Below are 24,638 nucleotides of genomic sequence, written 5' to 3' on the forward strand. Positions count from 1 at the left end.
TCAAATCCGGCGGTTGTCGGCCGCCGCGGGGCATGTCGGGAACGCGCCGCCCGCGGCCTTCTGGGAAATGGGAAGCTGTGCGGCGCGGGGTGTGCTGGGAGTTGTAGTCCTCCCGCTACATGTCTCTGCTTCTGCTCACCAGGCACCGACCCAACCCCACCTCGCGCTTACTCCCATCCCAGCTACTTGCAAAAAGTGGTAGGAAGAAGAGTGGAGAATGGGCGGAAGTGCCCGTGATAGTTTCAAGGAGTGGCGCCTGCCGAGCACAAATGGATTAAGCCCTTTCAGCGTGCAAACTCTTATTGTTTTTGTGGGTACCCCACTCCTGGAACAGCCTAGTGCCAGCTTCCCCAGCCAGCCCTTGTGCCGTCCGGGTTGGAACATGTGCTGAGGCACGTCCATCTAGAGGCCACGCATCCTCCAGGGGAAAGATGTCCCATAGATGAAGCACACAGCTAAACCTCCACCCTCGCTGGAGTGAGCTGTTCACTCGTCTCTTTTATCAAGTCTTTTCACTGAAGCTTCCTGGAAGTCCAGAAATTGACCCTTGGAGTTTTGTTCTTCCCTTTCCACCAGAATTCCTCAGGAATTCTAAGTCCCTGCCCCAAACAGAAGTGCGGGTGGGGGTCAACAGAGGTGAAGCAATGTGTGGAAACAATGCCCACTGCCCTCCAGCCAGGAGACCTGGGTGTCCTATCAGGGAAGTGGGATTGGAATGTGACTCCAGGAAGTGAACAGCCTAGGATAATCCGCCTGGATAATAGAAATGAGAGCCCAGGGAGCGGGCACCTGCCTGTAGGCACAGCCAGACTGGGTTCAGAGCAGGACTGTGTAGCTGGTGCCTAGCCTCATGCAGACGCCCCAGCCTTCCAGCTCTATGAACCTGACTTTAAGTGGTTTTTATGGAGGTTTCACAGGCTTGGTTGATCAAATCATTGGCCTTTGGTGATTAATTGAATCAGCAGCTCCTCTCCACTCTCTGAAGATTGGGAGGGTGGGGCTGAAAGCTCCAAGCTTCTAACGAAGGCTTGGTCTTTCTGGCCACCAGCCCCAGCCAGAAGCATCTAGGGGTTGCTCATTAGAACAAAAGACGCTCCTATCACTCTGGAGATTCCAAAGGTTTTTTAGGAGCTGTGTGCCAGGAATCGGGGACAAAGACCAAATATATATTTATCACAAAGGCAAATTTGCATTTTTGTGTGAACTTTCTGGATTTTCAAATAGTTGGCAACAAATCCTGATGGATACTGTGATGATCAGACAAAACTGTTTTGAGATCATAAAATATCAATGCTAGATATTACCTTATGGCCATCTAGTCTCACCAAAACTTTTGTGAACACATTTTTCCTCTACTGTTAGAGTGACACATCAATGCTGTAAAAGCAAAAATCATGCAATGGGAAGGAAGTCTTCCTCTCCCCAAAGACCTCTAGCAGAAAGAAACTTTTCAGCAGTTTCTATGTATACTTCCAGATGTGTGTGTGTGTGTGTGTGTGTGCATGCATACACCACTTGGCATCCTGTCTTTTCAGGTAACAGCACATCTCAGCTTTATCAGCACCTAGAGATCTCAACACGTTTTATAATATCTGCATGGTGTTTATTGGATGGTCTACCCTAATTCCAATTAACCAATTTCCCATTGGGTATCTCCAATTTTTTTTTTTTGCTATTATGAATTGTACTACAGCAAACAGACACAAAAACATATGCAACTATGCCTGTAGCATAAACATCTGCAAGCAGGATTGCTGGGAAAGTGTGTGTGTGTCTTTTCAACATTTTTTAATATTGCCAACCTGTCCTCACAATCATCAGACCAGGACATGGTTTGCTCCATCTTGTCTGGGTGGATGTTGACCCTGCCTTTTTCATCCTAGGATATTTTAATCAGAGTTCTATCAATACTGATAGCATCTATATAAAAATATATATCTTCCAGGGAATTCCCTCGCGGTCCAGTGGTTAGGACTCGGTGCTTTCACTGCCGAGGGCACAGGTTCAATCCCTGGTGGCGTGGCCAATAAATAAATAAATAAACAAACAAATAAAAATATATATCTTCTGGATCAAACACCATCAAGTTAACGTATTTCTGTGATTCATTTTCTATTTGGCACCAACATATTCCAACTTTTACCATTTAAATTTTTATTTTACTGAAAACTTCAGCTGCTTAGGTCTTTTCCATGAGGTTTTTTTTTTTTTTTTTTCCAATTATCTATTTTTGGCTGCGTTGGGTCTTTGTTGCTGAGCACAGTCTTTCTCTACTTGCAGCGAACGGGGGCTACTCTTCGTTGCGGTGTGCAGGCTTCTCATTGTCATGGCTTCTCTTGTTGTGGAGCATGGGCTCTAGAGCACAGGCTCAGTAGTTGTGGCACACTGGCTTAGTTGCTCTGCAGCATGTGGGATCTTCCCGGACCAAGGCTCGAACCCGTGTCCCCTGCATCGGCGGGCGGACTCTCAACCACTGCGCCACCAGGGAAGCCCTGGATATTAACCCCTTGCCGATCATATCATTTACAAATATTTTCTCCCATTCAGTAGGTCGTCTTTTCATTTTGTTGATGGTTTTCTTTGCTGTGCAAAAGCTTTTAAATGTAATTAGGTCCCATTAGGGTTTTTTTGCCTCATTACATTCTTATCCTAAAAGACCCAAAGAATCCAGATAAAGCCAAAACACCCCCTCCTCATGTTCCCAATGCCACTTCCCTCCCCAGAGGGGAGCAGAGGTGTTAGGTGTGGAGGCTCCCCAAACTTTTTCTCTGCATTCACACACTTGTGTGCACACACAGAAACATGTCATTTTGTGAGTATTAGGTAATGCTGTTGAGATGGTACTATATTGTATCATTGAGCATCTTGCTCTTTGTCAGGTAATAGTATGTCTTGGAGGTGTTCCCCCGTTATAAACACAAACCTCTTTCTAATGATGGTCAGCTGCTCAGATGTACTTACTTCCTACTGATGAATATTTAGGCTATTACCTATTTTTGCTATAATCAATCATTCTTGAACTGCTAGCTATTCAGAGTGGGCTAGAGAGGGGTGTGGTGCATGGTGGGTGGACCCAGCTGGCTCCTTGGGAACTGAATGCACACACACCCCTGTGTGTGGGCGGGGGAGTGGCAGAGGAAGCGTGTCCTACCTGTGGATGTCACTGGCCTGTCAGTCAAGGTGTTAGCCCCAAGGGTAAAATCCCAGGGCTTTCCGGGACAAATCCAGACGTCAGGTGGAGCCCAGGACAGAGTAGACAAAGGAGTGAAACAAAAACACAGAACAAAAACTGGTTTGGGGAGCTCTTACTCTTCATTTTGGTTGGGAGTTGTCACTTTTGTTTCACCCTCTCAGCAGACTGTGGGCCAGACTCTGGGTATCACACATGGCGTGGACCTGGGCCAGACCTTCCCCGGAACCCGCTCGATCCAGGCCAGGGGCAGGCCATGGAGATTTGTACTCGTGTTCAGAGCAGTGAGGGGAATGGACCCTGGCCGGGGTGGGTGGACAAACAGAGGCGCTGCTGGGCACAGGGAAAACTGAGCCCGGCAAGAATGGGAAGCAGTCAGGCTCTTGGGAGAAGTTTCACAAGTCAGGGTGCATGCTGGCGGCAGGGGTTCAGGTGTCATCAGGACTCCTGGAAGATGGTTTTCAAAATAATCTGCAGCAGGAGGGAAAAATACGAAAGCTCCAGAGTTGGAGAGGCTCTTGTGAGGATCTCTTGGGAGGAATTTGATTAAAGAAAGAGTCTACATTTTCGATCACAGAAACGTAACTTAAATGAGTCCTTTCCCACCTCTCATTTGAAATGTCGCCCACTCATTGCCCGTTTTTGTATGACCCATGAGCTAAGAATGGATTTACATTTTTTTTTTTTATTTTGCGGTATGCGGGCCTCTCACTGTTGTGGCCTCTCCCGTCGCGGAGCACAGGCTCCGGACGCGCAGGCTCAGCGGCCATGGCTCACGGGCCCAGCCGCTCCGTGGCATGTGGGATCTTCCCGGACCGGGGCACGAACCCCTGTCCCCTGCATCGGCAGGCGGACTCTCAACCACTGCGCCACCAGGGAAGCCCCCTGGCTTTACATTTTTAAACAGTTGGGAAAAAAAATCAAAAAAAGAATACTTTTGTGACATGTAAAAATTCCATAAAATTCAAATTTCTGTATCCATAAGTACAGTTTTATTGGAGCAAAGCCACATTTATTCACCTATGAATTGTTTCTGGCGGCTTTTGAGCAACAGTGGCAGAGTTGGGTAGTTGTGTCACAGACCATATGGCCCTCCAAATCTAAAATATTTATTAGGTTTCTTTAAGAGATGTCATTATTTGGGTGCTTGTTTTTCCCCAGTTAAAAAAAAGTAATACATGTTCATGGTAGAAAATGTGGAAATTGATTTTTAAAATCCACTGTAACACCACTGGTAAATGGTTTTTTCGGATGCATATATATGCCTCTAAGGGTCTAGCTATCTATGTATCATAAAACTAGGAAGATACTAGGCCAGTTAATTTTTGTGTTTTTGCTCTTATCTCTGAAGCAATTTTTTTTTTTTTGCGGTACGTGGGCCTTTCACTGTCATGGCCTCTCCTGTTGCGGAGCACAGGCTCCGGACGTGCAGGCTCAGCGGCCATGGCTCACGGGCCCAGCCGCTCCGTGGCATGTGGGATCCTCCCGAACCGGGGCACGAACCCGTGTCCCCTGCATCGGCAGGCGGACTCTCAACCACTGCGTTGCCAGGGAAGCCCCCTCTGAAGCAATTTGACATGTCCTAACTAATTTTCACAAACTTCACTCTGTTACCTGATTATATCATAATTTAACCTCATTAGACATTTAGGTTATTTCCAAGTTTAGAACATTAATAAAGCTACAGAGACTATCTTTCTGTGTTTCTCTGATTATCCTGAAGACAAATTCCAAGCAGCAGAATTACTGGGTCAGTGCGTTTGGGTCCATATTGCCAGGCTGTACTCCCGAAACATCAGGCCAATGTGTGCTCCCACCCGCAGGATGGGGGAGGCCCCCTTCACTGTGTCTTCACCAGCATTGGGCACTATTATAACTAGAACATTTCCTGTGATAGGTGGGAAAGGACTCATTTCCAGTTACATTTCTTTCTTTCTTATTTTTTTAAGATTTTTTGGATGTGGACCACTTTTAAAATCTTTATTGAATCTGTTACAATATTGTTTCTGTTTTATGTTTTGGTTTTCTGGCTGCGAGACATGTGGGAACTTAGCTCCCCGACCAGGAATTGAACCTGCACCCCCTATATTGGAAGGCGAAGTCTTAACCACTGGACGACCAGGGAAGTCCCATTTCAGTTACATTCCTATGATCACTAATGCAGCTTACTTTTCCCCCATGTTTACTGGACATTTATATTTCTTTTTGAATTATCACTTATTTTTTGTCCATTTTTTTCTATTTATTTCTCTTCTTAAAGGGAAATAAGACCTGCTCTTATTAAGTGGTACAAACTATTGATACTACGTATAAAATAAATAAGCTACAAGGTTATATTGTACAGCACAGGGAATATAGCCAATATTTTAAAACTTTAAATGGAGTATAGGCTATATAAAAATATTAAATCACTATGTTACACACTTGAAACTAATATAATATTGTAAATCAACTAAATTTCAATTTAAAAAAGGAACTGTTCTTATTGATTTGAAAGTGCTCTTTGTGTGGTAAGGATATTAACTATGTGAATTAAAACTGAACGCTATAAAAGCCTTATGGAGGGACTTCCCTGGTGGCACAGCGGTGAAGAATCCGCCTGCCAATGCAGGGGACACGGGTTCAAGCCCTGGTCCAGGAAGATCCCACGTGCCGCAGAGCAACTAAACCCGTACGCCACAACTACTGAGCCTGCGCTCTAGAGCCTGTGAGACACAACTAATGAGCCTGCATGCCACAACTACTGAAGCCAGCGTGCTACAACTACTGACCAGCGCGCTTAGAGCCCATGCTCCACAACAAGAGAAGCTGCCGCAATTAGAAGCCTGTGCACTGCAAAGAAGACCCAATGCAGCCAAAAATAAATAAATAAATAAATAAATAATTTTTTTAAATGTTAAAAAGAAAAGTCCTATTGAGGTGGCAACTAACTGGGAGTGGGGGGGAGGGGGAATTGGAGGAAGGTGGTAAAAGGTACAAACTTCCAGTTGTAAGATAAATAAGCACTAGGGATGTAATGTACAACGTGATAAATTTAATTAACACTGCTCTATGTTATATATGAAAGTTGTTAAGAGTAAATCCTAAGAGTTCTCATCACAAGGGAAAAATATTTTTTTCTTTTTCTTTTCTTTTGTATCTGTGAGATGATGGATGTTCACTAAACCTATTGTGGTTCATTTCATGATGTTTGTAAGTCAAATCATTATGCTGTACACCTTAAACTTATACAGTGCTGTATGTCAATTATATCTCAATAAAACTGGAGGAAAAAGAAATATAAAAAAAAGTAAAGTTAATCAGGTACCCACTTTCCCAGAAAAAAAAAGAAAAAAAGTAGTAACTGTATATTTTCCGGGTCCATGGCAAATATTTTCCCCAATCTAGCCTTTGACTTTTTTAAAATAATTTTTTAAATTGAAGTATAGTCAGGACTTCCCTGGTGGTCCAGTGGTTAAGACTCCATGCTCCCAATGCAGGGGCCCAGGTTTGATCCCTGGTCAGGAAACTAGATCCCACATGCCGTAACTAAGAGCATGCATGCCGCAAGTAAGACCTGGTGCAGCCAATAAGTAAGTAAATTTTTTAAAATAAATAAATAAATGAAATATAGTTGATTTACAGTGTTTCAGGTATACAGTAAAGTGATTAAGTTATATATATATACTATATATATTCTTTTTCAAATTCTTTTCCAGTATAGGTTATTACAAGATATTGAATATAGTTCCCTGTGCTATACAGTAGTAGGTCTTTGTTGGTTTTCTATTTCATATATAGTAGTGTGTACAGGTTAAACCCAAATTCCTAATTTATCCCCCCCGCTTCCCCTTTGGTAACCATAAGTTTGTTTTCTATGTCTGTGAGTCTATTCCTGTTCTGTAAATAAGTTCATTTGTATCATTTTTTCTTTTAATTTGTTTTTTTAATTTAGTTTTTGGCTGTGTTGGGTCTTCATTGCTGTGCACAGGCTTTCTCTAGTTGCGGCGAGTGGGGGCTACTCTTCATTGTGGTGTGCGGGTTTCTCATTGTGGTGGCTTCTCTTGTTCTGGAGCATGGGCTCTAGGCACGTGGGCTTCACTAGCTGTGGCACGCGGGCTCAGTAGTTGTGGCGCACAGGCTTAGTTGCTCTGCACGGGCTTAGCTGCTCTGCGACATGTGGGATCTTCCTGGACTAGGGATCAAACCCCTGTCCCCTGCATTGGCAGGCGGATTCTTAACCACTGCACCACCAGGGAAGTCCCTGTATCATTTTTTAAGATTCCACATGTAAGTGATATCATGAGATATTTGTCTTTCTCTGTCTGATTTACTTCACTTAGTATGATAATCTCTAGATCCATCCATGTTGCTGCAAATGCCATTATTTCATTCTTTTTTATAACTGACTAATATATATATATATATATATATATATATATATATATATATATACCCCACATCTTTATCCATTCATCTGTTGATGGACACTTAGGTTGCCTCTTGGCTATTATAAATAGTGCTGTTATGAACACTGGAGTGCATGTATCTTTTTGAATTATACTTTTCTCCAGGTATATGCCCAGAAGTAGGATTGCTGAATCATATGGAAACTCTATTTTTAGTTTTTTAAGGAACCTCCATGCTGTTCTACATAGTGGCTGTATCAATTTACATTTGCACCAACAGTGTAGGAAGGTGCCTTTTCATCCTTAGACTTTTAAAAGATTCTCCACATTAAAATTGTAATAAACGGGCTTCCCTGGTAGCGCAGTGGTTGAGAGTCCGCCTGCCAATGCAGGGGACACAGGTTCGTGCCCCGGTCCGGGAAGATCCCACATGCTGCAGAGTGGCTGGACCCGTGAGCCATGGCCGCTGAGCCTGCGTGTCCGGAGCCTGTGCTCTGCAACCAGAGAGGCCACAACAGTGAGAGGCCCGCGTACCGCAAAAAAAAAAAATCGTAATAAACATTTATGTGGCCAACTCCATCCCTCCTTTCCCAACAGAGCTGGTGCTGCTTTTATGCTTTACACACAAGCAGGCTAATACTTGCTCGTACCTGCCTGTCCCCATCCACACCACAGCCTCATACAGATCCCACCTGTGTGCCCAGGACCAGCCTCTGCAGATCACCTGGGGCTGTTTCAGAGGGAGGTGAAGTACAGGAAGCAAGCGTGGCACTCAATCCCTATCGTCAAGTCCCCCAACCTCCTGGACTCCAAGGAGCCAGTGAGGTGACTCCCCATGCCCCCTGCCTGGCCACCTCGCCTTATGTGTAGGGGCTACAACAGGACACATTCTGTCTATGGTGAAGGGATGCTCCCCACCTGGGTGAGAACGTAGTCCTTCTGGGTTAGGTTCCAAAGGATTTCAAAGTGGTCCACATCATGGAGCTCTTCAAAGGAGGCTTTCCACCCTCCTCGGCGCAGAGTCTGAGTAGGAGAAACGAGGGAAGAGGAAGCATGAGACTGTGGGGGGTTGGGGGGAAAGGGGCTCTCATAGCTGCCTGGCACATACCAGGTGCTAAGTATTTATTGAAGAAATGACTGGTATCGTGGGGTCCGTTTGGGTGAAATAAACAGGAAGATAATAAGACTGCATGACCCTCAACCTCGAGCCAAAAGCGGGGTGCTGGGGGTACCTGATAAAATTCCCTGGACTGTCGGTGGAATTCGGGGCTGTCGTGTTGGCCCACAGTCACCAGGATGCGGCAGGCTGGATCCACAGGCTGTGTCAGGGCTGTCTTCAGGTGCCACTGTGGGCTGTTCCTTTGAGCATCCTCCCTGGTGCAGGAAGTAAGTGTGGTCAGGACAGAGAGCAGCCTTTGCTGCACCCCTGGCCCTCCTCGCAGGCTGCAGGCCAGCTGGGGGACGAGGGGACAAGTGACTCACAGGGTTGTGAGGAGAGAGGCATTCTCAGAGGTGTGCATGACAGGCTCGAGGTCATAGATACCACTCACCAGGAAGAAGCCTGTAAAGGTAAAGAACAGTCACAGAGCCAGGCTGCAGGTGGGGCACGATGGGGCCAGCCCGCCTCCAGGGCCAGTGGGGCAAGACCAGGGTAGGGGGCAGAGAAGAAGCAAAGCAGGCCCTGCTCCTCAGGCTCAAAGCCCCGAGGTCAAGCTACTCACAGCTGTTGAAATTTCAAGCAGCTGTTACAGACCCTCAGGCCCATCAGGGGAGGGTGAATGCTGCCCAGCCAGGCTCAGTCCCCGTGGAAACCTTTGAGGTTGGGCGTGACTCCATGCTTGGTCCAGTTGGCCAGGAGCATCATGGCGGCGAGGTGGGCCCCAGCTGAGTGTCCGCACAGGTAAATTCCCCTTGGGTGGGTCAGAGCAGAGAGCTGGGTTTGCATTCAGTATAACCAAAGCAACAGGGCAGTATCAAGGAGTCCCAATTTGCCTTCTGCTCCAAAGCCAGAGGGGGCAGTTGAGCTGCATCCAAGAAGCTTAATCCACTGTCCTCCCACTCAGTCTGACAAAAGGAGAATCTACAGTGATACCCACTGGTTGCCTGGATACTGTTTCTGGACAAACACGATGCTCTGGGTCACCTGGTCTACCATCTGGTCCAGGGTGCCTGTGCAGAGGGTAGGAGCTATGTCAGGCTCCGCCGGGGGCCCTCTCCCCTCCAAAGCCCACCAGCCCTTGCACCTGCAAGACTACCCTCATTACCTTTGGGGGCAATGTCATAAGCCACTATCACCACAGCCACTCCCTGTGCTGTCAGTGGGCTGACCATGAAGGCTGACGAGTCTTTACTGCAGAAGGAGACAAAGACATGACAACTGGAGGCCACTTGGCCACTAGGCTGCTTCTGTGTCCTGTCCACCCAGAGCACTGTCCCTCTCTGACCTGGTGCAGTAAGGGAAGAAGGGAGGCTTTGTCCTTACCACATCACATGCTAGCTATGGGACCCTAGAGACTATATTTAACCTCTGAGCCTAATTTCCTCCTCTGTAAAATAGGAACAATTATGTTCTTTCTCTTAGGGTGCTGTTTTTGAGAATTGAAGGAGGTGAGACATGTAGAGAGCTTCACAAAGCAAAGGGTAAAAATGCAATAAATGTAGCATTAAGATGATATGCTTGAAGGGCAGTAGATCCTGTAACAGGCAACTCCTTAGTAAGATCCTAGGGAACAACAGTGTCCCTGAAGATCCCAAATTCCCCTCTGCTTATCTTAGGATGACCCGTGGTCCCAGTTTGCCTGGGGCTCTCTCTTTTTTTTTTACCACTGAAAGCCCCAGGTCCTGGGAAACCACTCACTTCTGAGCAAACAGGGATGGTTAGTCACTGTGGTTTTCCATTTGATTAGAGTAGACTGAAGAGGCTTTTCACTGGGTATAGTGGATCCAATAGTGTCCCCCCCAAAAACATGTACAAATCCTAAACCCCAGTACCTGCAAATGTGACCTTATTTGGAATAGGGGCTATGCAGATATAATTCAGAATCTTGAGATGGCATCATCCCAGATTTAGGATGGGCCTTAAATCAAATGACTGGTGACATTGTAAAAGAAAGGAGAGGGAGGACTGAAATACAGACACACAAAGACCATGTGAAGATGAAAGTTGAGGTTGAAGTGATGCGGTCACAAGGTGAGAAAGACCCAGAAACCCCAGAAGCTGCAAGAGGTAAGAACGGGTCCTCCCCAGAGCCTTCAGAGGGAGCGCAGCCCTGCCCACACCTTGATGAATTTCAGACTTCTGGCCTCCAGAACTGTGAGGTAAGACATTTCTGTTGTTGGAGCCCCCAAGTTTGTGGTAAGTTGTTGCAGCAGCCCTAGGAGATGAAGAGTCCAGGCAAAGATGAATCTCCCTTTTTCTCCATTCATCCAAATCCCCCGACTCACCTTCCACTCTGCCAGTATCCTCCATGAAAAAACACGAGGAACGGCAAGGCTGTAGGACAAAACAAAGGGCGTGTGGGCCGAGGCAGGGCTCCCAGCTGAGATCCATGGGGGACCACTAGCCCCCGCTTACCTTCAGACACTGCCTCAGGAAAGTAGATATCCAGTTTCTCCCCTTCGCCGTCTCCATAGGGGACATCGAGCAGGTTCCTCCCGGTGGCCTGGGCCCTCTTGGTAGCTGTCTCCAGAAATGGACAAGTCGCTGTCAGCACAACCTCAGGCAGCATCAACCTCTATTTTATTTCAGGCAGAAACCTTTTTGCCGAAAGCCCCTTTGGGTTGACCAGTTAGCTCCAGCTATCAGTGCTTCCCCAAGTCCTCATGGTAATTGGGGCTGGGGTCTGAAGCATCCCACAGGTGCATAGTTACAAAGAAATCAGACTGGCCCATCCAAGTGGGGGCCAGTACTACCTGTGACATCTGTCTCTGGTGAGCTGGCAGTTCTGATAGGCACCATTTCGACCACTACTTTATTACATGCTTATTATGTGTGTTACACTTGGCTATGTGCTCTGGGAAGTATAAACTTTTCCAAGTATTTGGAAAAATAACCTTCTAGGAACTAAGATATAAAATCACTTGAAATAAATAGATAATAAAACAATATGAATATATAATTGAGCACCATGATGGGAGAGGTCAGAGGGATGTGAAAATTGGTAGGACTGGGGTCAGGAGAAAGGAGGAAGTACATTTACGTAATTTACTGTAAGTAAATTAAATACCAAAGGCAAAGGCCTAGAGGTGGGATGGGACTCTGTATGTTCATGTTGCAGTAAACAATGTCCCCTCAAGGCCCCACTTCGATCATTGAAACCCAGGAAGCTCAGCTCCCTCCACCACTGGGTGCCAGAGAGTGTAAACTGGTAAGTTCTTCCTGGGGGGCAACTTGGAAATATGTATCAAAGCCCAAGAAGATCATATTCCTTGATGCATAAGTCCTTATCCATACATTTATTATAAGGAAATAATCAGAAATATTCTTAAGGACTTGTTTTAAAGATGCCCACACTAATGCTATTTATGACAGAAAAACATTGGACACAGCCCAAGTGATCTACAATAGAAAACAAGCAAAATACATTATGGTATATCCCCTTTCTCTCCTTTATTTATTTATTTAAAAAAATTTTTTTAATTAATTAATTTATTTTTGGCTGCATTGGGTCATCATTGCTGCATGCGGGCTTTCTCTAGTTGTGGCGAGCAGGGGCTACTCTTTCTTGCCGTGCATGGGCTTCTCATTACAGTGGCTTCTCTTGTTGTGGAGCACGGGCTCCAGGCACACAGGCTTCAGTAGTTGTGGCTCGCGGGCTCAGTGGTTGTGGCTCGCAGGCTCTAGAGCACAGGCTCAGTAGTTGTGGTGCACGGGCTTAGTTGCTCCGAGGCATGTGGGATCCTCCTGGACCAGGGCTCGAACCCATGTCCCCTGCATTAGCAGGCGGATTCTCAACCACTGCACCACCAGGGAAGCCCCTCTCCTTTATTTTTTATCCCAGCATTCATTAATCCTTCATATATTTTTTACTTGTTTACTGCCTGTCTGTCACCCTAACTAGAACATGAGCTCTGAGAAGACAAGGGCTTTGCTTTGCCCACCTCTGTACACCCAGGACCTGGTACATCATAACCACTTAAAAGAAAATTGTGTAGGGAATTCCCTGGTGGTCCAGTGGTTAGAACTCGCACTTTCACTGCCGAGGACCTGCGTTCAATCCTGGTCAGGGAACTAAGATCCCACAAGCCATGTGGTGCAGCCAAAAAAAAACACAAAAAACTGTGATGCTCTGTGGTGACCTAAATGGGAAGGAAATCCAAAAAAGAGGGGATACATGTATATGTATAGCTGATTCACTTTGCTGTACAGCAGAAACTAACACAACATTGTAAAGCAACTATACTCCAATAAAAATTAATTTTTAAAATGAAAAGTGTGTAAAAAAAAGAAAGAAAAAGAAAATTATGTAATGAATAAATATTTCAGTAAGTAGTGTTGGGTCAATTGAATATCTGAAAGGAGAAAAAAATAGTTTCTTGATCCCTACCTCACACCACACCAGATCAATTCCAGATGGACCACAGCTTTAAATGTGAAAGCAAAGACAATAAAGCTTTTAGAAAAGAAAATAGGAAATCCTAATGACCTTGGACTAGGCAAAGATTACACAAACAGGACCCAAAATGCATTCATCTAAAAGGAAATACTGGAGGGAGAGTATTTTGCCATGTAAAGAGCAAAAGCAGGTTACACAAATACCATACAGCACAAACATTGCAATCTTTCTGATACTGAAGATTGGTGGGAAGAGACCTTCAACTTGGGATCCCTGTCCCTGAAGCCTCCAGATCTCCAACCTCGGTGGCCACGGTCCCCCCGTCCACCAGCCCCTTCCCAAAAATATTCACCAGGGCTCCCTTGGGTTGGGTGATTCTGCAATTCCAGAAAGGGCAAACTAGGTAGATGAAGATAGTTTGCATAGATTGTGTTTATGCAAGTGTGAATAAACTGTTAAAATGGGCCGCCTCCATTTTTGCTGGACTGCTCAAGGCCAAGAGAAATAAAAATGATGGCAGATGCCAAGTTTCCCACGTGCCAAAAGCAGGGACCAGGCTGCCTCTGCAGGACAGGTGAGGTGGCTGAAAAACCAATTTTGCCATCACCAACACCCCACCCTTGAGTGAGGGAACGAGGCCAGGGGGAGGCTTCTTAGGAAAGGGATGAGGCTGGCTGTGTTCTGTGGGTTCCCACTCCCTCTCCCATGGAGGGGTGGAAGGGGGCTTCCCATCTCCTAAAGCTTCAAGCGACCAACTGCTCAGAGCCTGATGTGTGACTTCTACAAGGATCAGACCCAAACAGGCTTCACCTGCCCCCAGGTGCCACGCTGGGTGCAGACCACTCTGCAGGACACACTTAACTGAATCAATCCACTATTAAATAGGTACGTTTTACTTGATTAGAACCATGAGATTCTGTTAAGCAAATCAAATGCATTGCATTTGCGATTATAATTTGAAGTGCTTTTTTCAGAATTCCATCACATCTTGTAAGTTGCGTTGAAAAGTCGATGGGAATTTAATCTGTGAAAGTTATGAGCTATCTGAGCATTAACTTAAAAAATAAATGAAATGCCATTCATTTTTCTTTTGAAGAACTAATATGTTTATATGGTTAAAAAAATATACAGGGCTTCCCTGGTGGCGTAGTGGTTGGGAGTCCGCCTGCTGAGGCAGGGGACACAGGTTCATGCCCCGGTTCGGGAGGATCCCACATGCCACGGAGCGGCTGGGCCCGTGAGCCATGGCCGCTGAGCCTGCGCGTCCGGAGCCTGTGCTCCGCAACGGGAGAGGCCACAACAGTGAGAGGCCCGCGTACCGCAAAAAAAAAAAAAAAAAAAAAAAAAAAATATATATATATATATATATATATATATATACAACAGGCATTTGCATGAAATATCCCTGCCAAGGTGACTTATTATTAATATGGATATGGACTCTCTCTCCCTTTAATCCAAAGGGCAGCATAGGAAATACATTTCTGCCCTGCCTGTTTCACTTCATATTTCTTGGAGAGCTTTCCCAATCAGTACATAGACAGCTTCCTCATTCTTTTCTTTTTTTCATAAACAGTTAACTTGCTATTCCATCCTATGGCTGCACCTTAATTTATTTAACCAGTAGTGCCACTTTTTAGGCCAAACAAACCACATCTGATCACCAGTAAATTCTCCTGGCTCCCTCTCTGCTTATCCGGAATCCTGAGTCTTCTTCCCACCCCTACTGAGACCACCCTGGATCCCCTTCACTACTCCCTTGGGAGCAGGGACAGTCCCTCTCCACTCCCCTGCTTTCACCAGGGCTCCCTCCAGCCGCACGTGTGCGTCGGGTATAACTGGCGTCACATCCTGTTGATCTGAGGTGCAAATTCAATCTAAGCCTCCTGTCTTAGTTGCTGAGGCTGCCTTAACGAAATGCCATACAGTGGGGGGGCTTCGACGACAGACATTTATTTCGCCCAGTTCTGGACACTGGAAGGCAGGGTCAAGGTGCCAGCTGGGGTGATGTCTGGTGAGGGCCCTCCCCAGGGGTGGCAGATGACCTTCTCGTTGTGCGAGCCCTCCCTCTCTAGGGAGAGGAGCCCTCTGTGTCTCTTCTAATAATCCTACTGGATCAGGACCTTACGACCTCATTTAACCTTCATTACTTCCTTAGAGGCCCCATCTCTAAACACAGCTACAGTAGGGGTTAGGGCTTCTACATGTGAATTTTGGGGAGACACAAAATTCGGTCCATAACAGCCCCCACACTCCCCCCAAAGGCCCTGGAGCTCCCCTGCTCACCTTCTCTGGGGGGTTTGCCAACCACCCTCCTACCAGCACCGTGTGAAGGTGTTTGTTCCCGACAAGCTCGTCAACACAGCAGGCTCAGCAAAGGGGAGCAATTTAATTAACGCAAGGGTTCTGGAAGTGTACGTGGACCAACAAGATTGATGCTGTGCCAAAACTAAGAAAAAGATGATGCAGTTTATGCCCTAAGCTGAAGAGCAATTAAAACCAAGCAGCTATTGATATTCGTTATCATGCATAAAAACGTCTTCCTCCAGTATTAAAAAACCCAACCAACCCTGAGCCAGAGAAACTGCCTCTCTCCAGGAGGTGGTGTGACGGTGATGGCGGGCAGCTGGCTGCAAGGACAGAGAATGGGGGGACCCACTGCCTCCTCCAGAGCGTGAATCCTGCCAGCCCTCCAGGCGCTGCACTTACAGGCAGCACAGGAGGGCTTCAACAAGACACCCCAGCATAAACCCTATTACAAACTTCCTTTTTTGAAAAAGCAAAACTTCGGTTTCTATTAGTCACAGTCCAAAGTGTCACAGCTCTTACAGAGAGAAACTTCAGGTCCCTGGACCCAACTGAGCCTTGTGTTACAGCAATTAGGGGGAGCAGGGGCCAGAGTCCCTAGAGACTAATGCAGGCGTGGGGCGGGGAGACCCATCAGACAGTCACAGCTGAAGACCAAGGGTTCATCACATCTGTGGCAGCAATTTAAGAGGAGGCTGGGGCCCATCAACCTCCATCTAGTTTCAGAACTATTCTCCCCCAGTCTTTTAATTCATTTAGCAAACAAGTACTTATATAAGCAGCAGCCTTGTGCCCATTTTGGAATATTGTAGTGACAAAATAATAAAAAAATCCAAATCACATGTGGCTTACCCCTTAGTGAGGGGGACAAGCAGTTACAGAAAGATGTCAGGTGGTAACACGTGCTATAAAAATGAGCCAGAATCTGAAAAGGCTACACAGTGTATGATTCCAACCATAGGACATTCTGGAAAAGGTAAAACCACGGAAACAGTGAAAAGATCAGTGGCTTCTAGGGAGTGGGCGGGGAGGCGGGGAGGGATGAATATGTAGAATACGGGATTTTTAGAGCAGTGAACACAAATTGGAAGGGATTGTCTGCCAGAACCAGTGGACAAGCTGAAGAAGCTGGGGGAGGTCAGTGGGGTGGGGTTCTGGGGCTCAGTCACAGTGAGTTCGTAGCCAAATCTGTGATAACCAAAGTCAGAGAAAAACCAAGTTTCCCAGGAGGAGGCAGTGGAAACCAGCAGAGCGGCACAGGCTGAAGAAGTGGAAGGGGGGGGTCAGGAGAGAAGACAAAGGCTCCCCCTTCTTCCCAGCACCCAGCACAGTGCCCCATGCCCCCGGGGCATGAGGATTTGCAGATGGACAGAGAGAAGTGGTAGTGCTGCAAAAGATTAAAAATAATTTATTGAGGTGAAACTCACATAACAAAATTAACTATTTTAGGGACGTTCCTGGTAACGCAGTGGTTAAGAATCCGCCTGCCAATGCAGGGGACACAGGTTCGATCCCTGGTCCGGGAAGATCCCACATGCCACAACTACTGAGCTTGCGCTCTAGAGCCCGCGAGCCACAACTACTGAGCCCGCGTGCCACAACTGCTGAAGCCCGGGCGCCTGGAGCCCGTACTCTGCAACAAGAGAAGCCACCGCAATGAGAAGCCCATGCACTGCCACGAGGAGTAGCCCCACCACTCGTTGCAACTAGAGAAAGCCCGCACGCAGCAACAAAGACCCGATGCAGACAAAAATAACTAAATAAAATTTAAAAAATTAACCATTTTAAAGTGAACAATTCAGTGGCACTTAGCACATTCACAATGTCATGCAACCATCACCTCTATCTAGTTCCAAAACATTTTCATCACCCCAGAAGAACACCCCCTACCCGTTAAGCAGTGTCTCCACAAACCCCCCTTACCCCAGACTCTGGCAACCACTAACTGCTTTCTGTTCCTGTGGATTTCCCTATTCTGGACATTTCACATAAATGTGACCTTTTGTTCCTGGCTTCCTTCACTGAGCATTATGTTTTCAGGGTCCATCCATGTTCTAGTATGTATCAGTACTTCATTACTTTTTAGGGCCAAAAAGTATTCCATTGTATGGACATATCACGTTTTGTTTATCCATTCATCTGTGGATGAACGTTTGGGCTGTTTCCACCTTCTGGCAACTGTGAGTAATGCTATGAACATGTGTGTACAAGTACTTGTTTGAGAACTTATTTTCAATTCTTTTGGGTTAGAAAGAATTTTTAAAATTGAAGTGTAGTTGACTTACAATATTATATTAGTTTCAGGTGTACAACTCAGTGATTCAACATTTTATAGATTATACTCCATTTAAAGTTATTACAAAACAATGGCTATATTTCCCTGTGCTATATAATATATCCCATTGTTTCTCTATTTTATACATAGTATCTCTTCTAGAAATAATTTTTAAGGCTGTTTATGCTATTAAAAACAAGATTGCACATTATAAGTACAGAACGCTTTCTCCTAGAAGAAACCATATCACAGTGTTAACAATGGGTGACAATTATTGACGGTTTTATTTTCTAAAATCCTTTTCAATCAGCAAATGCTCCTTTTGTAATCAGAAAACAATTGTTGCCTAAAAATAGCCAACCTCAGAGAGTGCAGAGCAGGGCTATTACAATGTGGTCTGTGGACAATGGGTGTCCCACACTGTTTGCTACTGGTCCATGATGAACTAAGTAAAAAGGTGGAGGTAAACATTTGGAGTACATGCAGTTTGGTAGAATGGCTGTGTCTATTGAACTTAACAAGAAATTAGGGCTTTCAAACAAAAACTTGTGCATGAATGTTCACAACAGCACTTTTCACAATCGCCAAAAGGTAGAAACAGCCCAAATGTCCATCAACGGATGAATGAATAAACAAAACGTGGTCCATCCATACAATGGAAAATTATTCACCCATAAAAAGGAATGAAGCACTGACTTGTTACAACATGGTTGGACCTTGGAAACATTATGCTAAGGGAAAGCCACCAGACACAAAAGACCACATCTTGTAGGATTCCATTTATACGAAACGTCCAGAATAGGAAAATCCAGAGACAGAAAGCAGTCAGTGGTTGCCAGGGGGCTGCTTAACGGGTAGGGGCTTTCCTTCTGGGGTGATGAAAATGTGTTGGAACCAGATAGAGATGGTTGTACAACATCGTTAAGGTACTAAATGCTGCTGAATTGTACACTTTACAATGGTTAAAGTGGTACATTTTATGTTATGTGTATTTTATCACAGTAAAACAAAATTGGGGCCTGTATTTTGCATGCCTTTGTTTTCTTCCTTTGGTTTTTCTGATGGAGAGGAAAAAGCTCAATCTCAGCCTTGAAAGCCAGGAGGGGACCTCAGAGAGGCTCTCAGTCGCAGGGGCTGTCAATCACGAGGCCCCACCCACCTCGCTGGTGATTGGTGCTCCTGGGGCGAGGCGTGGTTTGGGGGAATGGGAGTTTGGAACTGTGCCCCCAGCAGGGTTATACGTATACCTCCTTTAGTTTCTTGTGCAATGTGTTTTTACTGAGTCTTGTTAACCATATTTAATAGCTACTGGGAGAGGAAACAGTTCTTCAAACCTCCCTCTGCCCGTGCTCACCCAGCTGTCCCCAGGTGCCCAGCCTGAGAGGCCAGGCCTTGGTGGAGGATAAAAGTGACCTACTCAGGGCTTCCCTGGTGGCGCAGTGGTTGAGAGTCCACCTGCCGGTGCAGGGGACGCTGGTTCGTGCCCCGGTCCGGGAGGATCTCACATGCCGCGGAGCGGCTGGGCCCCTGAGCCATGGCCACTGAGCCTGCGCATCCGGAGCCTGTGCTCCGCAACGGGAGAGGCCACAGCAGTGAGAGGCCCGCGTACCGCAAAAAAAAAAAAAAAAAAAGTGACCTACTCATTGGAAGAAGGCAGTCCCCACTGCAAGTTACAGGTCGACGCTGTTAGAATGAATATAGATCAAAAGAAAAACAAGGGGCTTCCCTGGTGGCGCAGTGGTTGAGAGTCCGCCTGCCGATGCAGGGGACACGGGTTCGTGCCCCGGTCCGGGAAGATCCCACATGCTGCGGAGCGGCTGGGCCCGTGAGCCATGGCCGCTGAGCCTGCGTGTCCGGAGCCTGTGCTCCTCAATGGGAGAGGCCACAACAGTGAGAGGCCCGCATACAGCAAAAAAAACAAAAAACAAAAAACAAACCACTTTCATTCTCCGTAGTGCAAAAACGGAAAAGAGTTTACCTTCCTCCCTTTTCTTAGAGCATTTATTTTTAGGAGACCTCATCAAATATCCTCTCTACCCCTTTGGGTATGTGTGTAAATATTTTATCTAGCTACCTATCTATCTATCTATCGCTGCGCGGCTTGTGGGATCTTAGTTCCCATACCAGGGACTGAACCCCGGCCCTCCGTGTGGAGTCCTAACCACTGGACTGCCAGGGAATTCCCCATATGTAAATATTTTTTAAAGCTAAAAGAGTCTCTTGCCAGTTTTACAACCTAGGAACGTTCTTCTCAAAGACCTGGGAGCTCTCCCTTTGAAATATAATTATCGAGCAAGATACCCCATGGGAGGGCAGGACCCTAACTTCTGCAGGCACCTGGCTCCAAGTTGCAAAACCACCTCTTGCCTTAAGGATATGGGAATTTCTCACCTTCCTCTGGATAAAGGCAATTTGCAAACACAGATGGCCACCCTTTGGAATTAGGATGGACTAGTGCAGTAGATAGTGCCCTCAGGTCCTCTTGCTTGAATACAGGTATGCTGATTTTGAGAACAGGTATGCCCTAGGGATATAAGCCTGGCTGTATAAAAGGGTGAGGTTTCTTTCTGGTTTTGCAATCTCCTTACTCAATTAAAAATCATGTTTTCTTTCTCTTCTACCTTTGTGGAGAGGTTTTCTGGGTTGGCGGGGGATTCCACTGTTCATTTTTTCCGCTTTACATTCCTTCGCCATCTCCTGGAAGTTTAACTCCAAGGGAGCAATCTGCAAGTCCAGAGGTCTGGGGAACTCCACCAAGAGAGGCAGCTGGCGGGCACCCACCAACGCCACCTGCCTGTCATCACCCCTTGTCAGCCTGCTCCCCTCTTACCTGGAAGCTCAGCTCTGGGAAGTGGTGGCTGTCCCTAGCCACGTGCGCTTGGGTGAGTTGTTTAACCTCATCATGCAGGACTAGGATGGGGTGAGTGAGACACTTACCTCAGGCACAGCATGGTGCGGGGCACCAAAGACTCAGTAATGAGGCTCGCTATGGGCTGAAGGCTTGTGCCTCCCAAAAATTCGTACCCTAATGTGATGGTGACTTTGGGAGGTAATTAGGTTTAGTTGAGGTCATGAGGGTGGAGCCCTTGTGATGAGATTAGTGGCCTTATAAGAAGAGGAGGAAGAGCAAGCGTTTCTTCCTCTCTCTTTCTGCCATGTGAGGATGCAGGGAAAGGGGTCTATCTGCAAGCCAGGAAGAGTACCCTCAGCGAGGAACCAAATCACTGGGCACCTTTTTTTTTTTTTTTTTCAGTTTGCATGTTGATCTTGGACTTCTCAGCCTCCAGAACTGGGAGAAAGAGATTCCTATTGTTTAAACCACCCAGTCTATGGCAGCCTGAGCTGACCAATACAAAGATAATATTTAAGTGCAATATTTTTAAAAATCAAAATTAATGCCAAAAAGTCCATGATGAAAGAAATATCAACATTTCCAATAGAGACAGCCTCCAACCCTGAGCATGCATGGCTCCACCCACTCGCCTGGCCCTAATGCCCCCCTGTTGTCGCACTCACCTTCTTCACCAATGAAATGGGGCAGATGCACCTGCGGCACCTCTGGGCCAGCTGGAGCATCGAAAATAGGAAGGGAGGTAGGATGTGAATGTAAAGCTGTCCATAGGGCTTCTCAGGAGGGATTGCTAAAGACAGTCTCTGAGGGTGACAGTCTCTGAGGGCAACAGCCTCAGAGTCTCTTCTTAGCCCTTGCTTCTTATGAGAGTCTCCCTTTCTCTACAGGGTCAGCTCTTTTCTCCCTCAAGACAATTACAATAGACAAACAGGTTTTCTACCAGCTCACGTAGGTTTCTCTGCGCACTCAAACATATATTGAGTATATAGAGACACATTTGGTGCAGAGCTAGGCACAGTAGGGGACTCTGAAGAGCCCAGGACACAGCTCCACCCCCTATCAGGACAGAGAGGGCGCCGAAATGTGCTGGAATAAACCCCCACTATCCTGTCCCTCCAGCTGGGTTATCTCAGTGTAGAGAACCACCAACCCTGGGAGCTCCAGTCAGCCTGCTGAAACAAAGCTCATTTGCCAACATCCAGTTTTCCGACTTGGAGGAGAGGCTGGCTGCTCCCTCACCCACATATCCCCCATGGAGCCCACCTGCCCAATGCAGCTCAAAAAGTGGTAGCACAACACTCTAGAGACCCAGGGCTGGGATGGGAATTAACTCTGAGACTTCACTAGCTTACAGATTCCCAAGCCCTGATTTCTCTAAAGAAAAAAAAAAGACTTCTTTGCTTTTTGTAGATAGCAACAACATCCCACATTTAGCAGCCACGTTCCTTTTTTCACTCCACTTCCCTGGGCCACTGTGGCCTTAGGGCCTGGGCATAGTTAGCAGGTTGGCTGAGCAGGAGGGGAGGTGGAGCATGGTCACTGCCCCTGCCCTGCCTCCGGCAGTCCTGCAGCAAGGGCTCCGGGGCGCCTGGCCCCGAGCAGATGAGGTGCCTGGACTTTGGGAACTGTCCCAAGAGGCTGGGGCTGGGAGGCTCCTCCTCCCCGCCCCGGCATCCTGAAACACTGCCACATGCTAAAGTCCACCTGAAGCGGCCACAGAGAGATCCCCTGGTACCCTCGTTTCCTATCTGTGAGTAGGTCCTCAAGGCCTCCTCTGCTCCCAGTCGGACGACCCATCTGCTGGGGGAGTACTGATTCTCCAGCTCCTACGGGACACAGACAGGAAGTTCCATAAGACCTTTGACCTCCACGCAGACTGTGCTCCCCCCCCTCCGCGTGCCTGGATGCTCCTCTCGGCCTGGAGAAGCCCCTTCCCTGATATCTCAGGCTCTCATAGATGCCCTTAGCTTCCTTCAAGCCCCCCAGTCTCCAGCCTGGCAATCCACTCCCCACTCTCCCCCCAGTAACTAATTAGGCGTTTCAGATACAACATTGCAGATGCTGCCAGATCCATGGTCTAGAGCAATGGCCATGCCTTTAACCAGCGGGACAGCCTTACAGGGAAATGAGGTCCCATAGATCTGTCCCAGTTAATGCCATCATGGGTACCACTTCCACAGCAGCTAAGACCACAGGAAGCCAGGGAGCTGTGGTGGCCACTGCAGAGAAAGTGATGGAGAGCTGATATTCCCTGAAAAGGTATGATTCTGACTGCAGGTGGACGCAGCACAATCAGTGAAACAGAGGTGAAGAGGAAGGAATCAAAGGTCAGTTTGGAAATGTTGACCAGCCAGATTGCTGAAACACAGAGGTGAGGCTGGGAAGCGGGGGCTGTGGGGTGGAGGGTCTTGAATGTCAAGCTAAGATGTTCAGACTTAATGCAGAAAGTAATAAGGAACCAGGTTTTGGAGAAAGGGCTCAGAGGCAAAACAACAACAACAAAAAAACAGGTGAAGGCTGGACTGGAAGATTTGAAGACAGGTGGCCTCATGGAAAGGTCTTGGGCTCTGGAATCAGATGGGCTGAGTGCCATCCAAGCTCCATCACTTGCAGGCTCTTTTACCCTGGGCAACTTACTTACAGTCAGTTCCCTCATCTGTATAATGGGCAAAACAATAGTACTTTACTTCATTCACATGACTTATAGCTTTCAGCCTTGTGAGGCTGTATACCTTGTGAGGCTGAAAGCTATAAGGCATGTAAATGAAGTCAAGCTAACCACTCAAATGTGGGTTTCCCCCTCTTCCCATTGAACAGGGTTCTTGGCCAGGGGTCTTTGGATCTGTACAATCTATGCCCGTCGGATGTTTGCAGTCATACCTCGCACACTCTGTGACTGCTATCATCATCATCTTTTATTACTGCTATTATTTATAATAATGATAATGCAATGGGTTTCTGAAAGTGCTCTGATACTATAGGTGTGTGTGTGTGTGTGTGTGTGTGTGTCTATGTGTGAGACAGAGAGAGAGAGACAGACAGAGAGAGAGAGACTGAAAGAGAGAGGTTAGGATTTCATGGGGGCAGTATCTGTAACTGTCACCACATTCTTAGAGGCGTCCGTGACCAGAGAAAGAACCACTACCTGAAATGTAGGAAAACTGGTTAGGAAATTATAACTGAATGATAAGCATAACAAATGCTTTGCATATGTGGTTTCTAACCCCATAGCCATCCCTCGGTAAATACCAGCCCTCCGGTATTTACTCCTTCAGGTCTGACACATCCTCCACACATTGCACAACTACAGATTAAGGTCCGGAACTTCGGCCCCAACCTTATCCCGGTTTATGGATATTGACATAGCCAGGGCTGGACTTCCCTGGCGGTCCAGTGGTTAGGAATCCGCACTTCCACTGCAGGGGCACGGGTTCAATCCATGGTCAGGGGACTAAGATCCTGCATGCCGCGCAGTGCGGCCAAAAAAATAAACCAAAAAACATAGCCAGGGCTTCCATTTCCTCTACCCTTAAAATCAGGCTAGCAAAAGCCTACCTGTGGTGAGAAGTAAAATATCAATAAATCACAGTGCTAAAGCTTTTGGGAGCTGGCACGCAGTAGGCTATCAACGGCGCCCACAGTAGTGGTTCTAAACTTTTCTCTCAACCCCCATCTCATCTCTGAACCACACTCCTCAGTCCCAGCCTCTCCCAGTGATCCGCCTACCTCTTTAGACATCCTCTTCCAGGGAGTCCCGTGCTCGGGACCTCCACCCACGCCGTCCATCCCGCTGTGTACGAGCCGACAAGCGCCAGGGCCGCCTTTTTATGCCAGGAGGGCGGGGCTCTGGTTAGGCCCCGTCCCTGGGAGCCGCGCCCACCGCCCTGCTGAGATGAGCCTGGTGCTCGCATTCCCGGTCCCTCCCACGAGGGGGCGGGCTGAGGTCAAATCTCCCGCCGGTCCCACAGCCGCACGCTGATTGGCTCCGGGCCGGAGGCGCCGGCCCCCGATTGGCCCGCGCGCCGGGGATAAAGAAGCACGGCGCGGGAACTGGCGCGAGCCTGCAGGGCGG

At 47.1% G+C, this 24,638-nt stretch overlaps 1 protein-coding gene across 1 annotated transcript; it reads right to left on the reverse strand.

Annotated features, from left to right (window-relative positions):
• AFMID (arylformamidase) lies at positions 1 to 24,352 on the reverse strand (the record flags this gene model as incomplete). Its single annotated transcript, XM_079725506.1, is given in 14 exon segments — positions 1 to 60; positions 120 to 167; positions 170 to 256; positions 8,497 to 8,601; positions 8,811 to 8,952; positions 9,061 to 9,139; positions 9,391 to 9,488; positions 9,675 to 9,747; positions 9,843 to 9,928; positions 11,023 to 11,071; positions 11,153 to 11,257; positions 21,232 to 21,282; positions 22,302 to 22,392; positions 24,293 to 24,352. Coding segments are annotated over 14 exon segments (1,134 nt in total).
• Positions 24,353 to 24,638: the final 286 nt, after the last annotated feature.

The sequence above is a fragment of the Hyperoodon ampullatus genome (genome assembly GCF_949752795.1).
Source record: "Hyperoodon ampullatus genome assembly, chromosome: 19".
NCBI lineage: Eukaryota > Metazoa > Chordata > Mammalia > Artiodactyla > Ziphiidae > Hyperoodon > Hyperoodon ampullatus.